The sequence below is a fragment of the Barbatula barbatula genome (genome assembly GCF_947034865.1).
Source record: "Barbatula barbatula genome assembly, chromosome: 1".
Taxonomy (NCBI): Eukaryota; Metazoa; Chordata; class Actinopteri; order Cypriniformes; family Nemacheilidae; genus Barbatula; species Barbatula barbatula.
This window is the reverse complement of record NC_136766.1, coordinates 17,273,242-17,278,259: the sequence shown is the minus strand read 5'-3', so window position 1 is coordinate 17,278,259 and position 5,018 is coordinate 17,273,242. Positions and strand designations below refer to the sequence as shown.

The 5,018-nt window shown below is 38.8% G+C and overlaps 1 protein-coding gene across 1 annotated transcript; it reads left to right on the top strand.

Annotated features, from left to right (window-relative positions):
• The first annotated feature begins 842 nt into the window (after positions 1–842).
• irx3a (iroquois homeobox 3a) lies at positions 843–4,063 on the top strand. The gene is made up of 4 exons (XM_079467756.1): positions 843–1,286; positions 1,857–2,883; positions 3,328–3,391; positions 3,717–4,063. Exons 1-4 carry the CDS (start codon positions 1,074–1,076, stop codon positions 3,769–3,771), a joined length of 1,359 nt encoding a protein of 452 aa, XP_079323882.1. The 5' UTR covers positions 843–1,073; the 3' UTR covers positions 3,772–4,063.
• The last annotated feature ends 955 nt before the right edge of the window (positions 4,064–5,018 follow it).

The following is a 5,018-nucleotide window of genomic DNA, read 5'->3' as shown; positions in this document are numbered from 1 at the left end:
ATGTTTTTTAAGAGCATAATCTTTTACACATGAATGCAATTGAAACATTTGCGATTATAATTTAATATGTCAAAAACGCATTGAAGATTGACAGCAACGATAATTGTGGTTTAATTAAATGCAGGTAAATACTAATAATAACAATGTCTTATTTAAATAATATAAAAATATACAACTCAGTTATAATTCGGCAAAATCTAAAACAGTGCATATAGCCATATTACTGGTTTTAATTCTTCTCAACTTACTCTGAAGGCGAAAAGAAAAACGCCAATGTTTTGATGTTTCATATTAGAAGGCGTCAGAGGACCCCAACCGGCTTGTTCCGTGTTAGTTGAACTAAAAACGATCTTCACACAATTTTCCTTTAGTACTCTGCAAGTGCAAGCAATAAATGATCTGTATATTCTCCCATTAAAAGTTTAATGCTCTTCATTTCACGTGGTTAGACGCGTGGAAAAATAAAGACACAAAAGATCAGCGGGAAGTTCAACTAGAACAAGAATTTAATATTTACCATTTCGAGGATGACCAAAATTTTTCTGAATTAACACAAGAAATGGGAAAGGACTGAAGCGGCGAACAAATAACAAATGAAATGATTGGCGAGCCATAAAATGAGATTTGAAACTCATTCAAATAAGAGATGGCGACGTCAGAGCTCTTATCCAGACGGAGAGCAGGAGCGGAGAGAGAGAGAGAGAGAGAGAGAGAGAGAGAGAGAGAGAGAGAGAGAGAGAGAGAGAGAGAGGGAGAGCGAGCGAGCGAGCGAGAGAGAGACTGTAATTGGGGGTGAGACTTGAGAAATAGGAGGAGCTTCTGAACGACTAAAAATGTCAATCACAAAAAGGAGTTCCAATAATCTAAAGCAATCTGTAAGGACCTGACCTTAGTCCATTCAGATCAATAGGGAAGTAAGGGAGGAAAGCGCAATCGGATCGTTTACACTGGCTCTTTCGGAGGAAATATAGACTTCCCTGACACTTTGTACTCTTTGTAAAGTGGATATCGTGGTGCGCACTGAGAGGGCGATTCGCCGCTTTTTGTGACTCCAGCAGACTTTCTCCACAACAATGTCTTTCCCACAGCTGGGATATCAGTACATCCGACCCATATACCCGCAGGACAGGCAGGGGATAGGCAGTGCCCGAGCCGGGACAGACCTGAGCCCGTCCGGAGCGCTATCCAATGTTCTCTCTACAATGTACGGATCACCTTTCGCTGCTGCACAAAGCTATGGAGCTTTTCTACCTTATTCAAATGATCTATCCATTTTCAATCAGCTGGTGAGTAAATATCTGTTTCCTTGGTAATGTTTTCTTTCGTCTTAATTTAAATGTACAAAAAATCAGAAAATAGCGAGTTAGAAGCAATATAACTTCAGCTTTCAAACTTCATTGTTTAAAAACCAGTCGTTCTAAAAAAACTGTAGATACATTTAACTCCGTTTGGAAAATACAAAATCAGTTTTAAAAAGAGCTGCTCTACAAAAAAATGACCGAGGTGCATCTTGTGGTTTTAATTTATGTGATTATAAAATCGCTGCACAATTGTTTTAAGGTTGCAGGATGAAAACAAGTAATTAAGGCTGAAGAGTTTTAATGCGTGACTTTAATTTGTTTCATACTGTCACACACACATATATATATATACGACATATATATATCAATATAATGCATTTCATGTTCGCAAAAAAATGTAAATATTAAATAAGGGAAATTAGAAAATTAGAAAAAAGTCATAAATTATTCAGCAGCAATATAATGAAAGGCTGCAAATGACTACAAGCAAATGTAGCAGGCCAAGAATAATGTTAGTCGAGTTAATGCTTGATCCATGTTTTGATTTTTTTTTAGGGGGCACAATACGAACTGAAGGACAGTCCAGGTGTCCAACATCCGGGATTTGCCCACCATCATCCCGCTTTTTACCCATATGGTCAGTACCAATTCGGTGACCCGTCCAGACCCAAAAATGCCACAAGGGAGAGCACCAGCACGCTCAAGGCCTGGTTAAGCGAGCACCGGAAAAACCCGTATCCCACCAAAGGCGAAAAGATCATGCTTGCTATCATCACAAAAATGACCCTGACTCAAGTGTCCACCTGGTTCGCCAATGCCAGGAGGAGGCTAAAGAAGGAGAACAAGATGACATGGAACCCACGGAGTCGCACAGACGAAGAAGGAAATGTTTACGGTAGTGACCACGAGGGAGAGGACGGCGACAAACGGGAGGACGAGGAGGAAATCGATTTGGAGAATATTGACACGGAGAATATTGAGAATAAAGACGACTTAGACGAGCAGGATGAACTGCATTCTGACTTGAAACTGGACGGTAGGAGCGATTCAGAAATTTCAGACGGCTTTGAGGATTTACAAGGGCCAGAACAAAGGTTGTTAAAAGCGATGGCGAAAGACGGTAAAGTTGTTCACGGTGACCGCGCAGAGCACTTTCACCATCACCATCATCACAACAACTTAGAACTGAAAAACCAACAGGCGAACGCCGAGCCGGTCAAACTCAACCAAGCCATCATCAACTCTCCACCCACAGAAAATAACCCACAGCCGGCCCCAAAACCTAAAATATGGTCTTTGGCAGAGACGGCAACAACCCCAGACAATCCACGAAAATCTCCTCTGATGAACGCAACTTCAGTAGGGTCCGCCGCTCAAACGATCATCACTCCTCACAGACTCCTTTCGTGTCCCGTAGGGAAAATCCAGAGCTGGACAAATCGGGGTTTCACCGCACACCAGCTCGCTTTGCTGAACTCTAACCACTACTTAGGACTCAGTAACCAGGCTTCGGCAAACGGCCTTGCCCTGTACAGCAGACAAGCAGAGGACAGGAGTCAAAACTCCGAGTCCACAGTCACAGGTACATGTCACGCACACTGAGAAGCGGGGAGTTTTGAAAATAATGCTTTTTATTAGACTGTACTTACTGTGTACTTACAGACTGGACGCGCAACATTTTCTTCTCTCTGAATCCATTTTAATTGCTTACTACGCTGAAACATTCGAGTAAAAGATTCACACTTGAAACGCAAATCCCTGATGGAGAGTACTTATGATTTTTGTTTTCATCTTCTGCTTTTAAAATAGTCTGTTAAATTGTATATGGTGGAAAATGTTTTAGTGGCCTTTTCAAAGTGTTATTGTGTGAGTTTTGATATTTCTAGGCCGCAAACTTTTTTTATTTTAAACAAATGGATGAAAAATCTCAATCTTTATAAAAAGGCTCTGCTTAAAAAGGTAAAAACGAATTTGGCATTTTAATTGATTTTACTTTTCTTTTGTTTTATTGGCTTTATTATTTCAGAAAGATCTAGTGCCTTGGAAGCTGAGAAAAAGTTAAAAACAGCCTTCCACCCTGTTCAAAGACGGTAAGAGTGGAGATCTAACATTATATGTCCATTCTTTTCTTTTATTGTTTCTTTTGATTTTCCCATTTAAATATCTCGTTATGTCCATGCATGACTGTCTAGTCACGCGCTCGGGTACTTGGTATTCCGTGGTCTAAACATGATTTATATATTGTGCTTGTGCAATAATAATAAACCGAGATGTCAAACCAATAATTCTCCGAGTGCGTCGATGCGATATTTCAAAATGCTTAATTCAAAAACATTGTTGTGTTCAATATTTGCTTGCACATTTAGTTTTGTATTGGCCCCCTGTTTTTCATGATTACCTTCTATATCCCCATAGGCCCCAGAACCAACTCGAAGCTGCCATGGTATTATCCGCCCTCTCGTCTTCCTAGTGTTTTCTCTCTTTTTTGTTTAATTCTTACTTTAACTTGTGTAAGGAATGTAAAATAAAAATAACACACTTCTGTATACTTACATTGTAAGCATGTCCTGTGTACAATGGCTGATGTTAATGCTATCAGGCCAAGTAGTCTGTGAGTCTCATTTTCTTTTGTAAGCTCTGTGAGGATTTGATGTTGAAATGTTTTGTATATAACGTAAAGAAAATGTATATACTTGTGATCCGAAATTGTACAAGAAAGTCTATATTTTGGCTAATAAATGAACCGCTGCAACTTTACCGTCACTTTTCTCCTGTTTTTTAAGACATGGTGAAGGTTTTAACTGACACTTGGTATTTTATTTTTAGGCTTAGCTGTGTAAAGCCGTAATGGGAAACGTTAACTAGAGTTTATGAGGTTTGAATCGGTGGATTTTGAGCATTTTCCCATTTCAGGGACTTAACTGTAATTAGCTTCTTCTTGAATCGCGCATTTGGATATTAATGGATGGGGATTATCCCCACTGAGGCGGAACAGCCAATATGAAATGAATAATCATTTCGTTTATATTTGGTTGAAATAGCATACAACTCAATTTCACTGTAATGAGAATTGAATATGTTCTCCTTTGAAGAGAAAAAACGTATGAAAGTGCTTTCGTCCGTTAGTATAATTTCGACTCGACTAATTTTCGAGATTCTTCTTCTAAAAATGTAATGAATTCTAATCAGACACTCATGTTGTGCTGCTTGCCATATGCCTTCGATACTGTGAGAAATTATTTATTTATGTGTGTTTTCCCTTTTGAAGATAATTTGCATGGCGGCAGCTTTGTTTCAGAGCTCCGAAAGTTTGGAGAAAATTTGAGTTGGAGCTCCCTCTACAGTCCACTCTAAACGGCCTTCATATGGGCAGAGCTATTTTGATCACAGTCTTTAATGCATAGTAATTTATCTGAAACTGTTGATAAGCATTTTGCATATCTTTTGTTCGTTCTGATAAATTTACTGTGAGCTAATAAGCTTTTTCAAGTCAGTGTTTTCACAATTAGAGAGCGCCAGGTGCATAAAAATGACGCAGAATTACATCACCCACATTGAAGACCATATTCAGCGCGGCTAAATAAATAAGGAATGCGGTTGACAGAATAACCGGTGTAGGTTTAATGTGAAATTTAATTTCCGAAGGCCCAAATGTGGAAAAAAAATCAAAGAATTTACGATAAAAAATAATTAAGAAACTAAATTAAAATGAAAATA

What these genes read in the sequence shown, in the direction of transcription:
- irx3a (XM_079467756.1), top strand. Translation starts at nt 1,074, where the DNA reads ATGTCTTTCCCACAGCTGGGATATCAGTACATCCGACCCATATACCCG. An exon ending in CTCCGAGTCCACAGTCACAG is followed by an intron (nt 2,884 to 3,327) that starts GTACATGTCACG and finishes TTATTATTTCAG; the next exon opens with AAAGATCTAGTGCCTTGGAA. An exon ending in TTCCACCCTGTTCAAAGACG is followed by an intron (nt 3,392 to 3,716) that starts GTAAGAGTGGAG and finishes ATATCCCCATAG; the next exon opens with GCCCCAGAACCAACTCGAAG.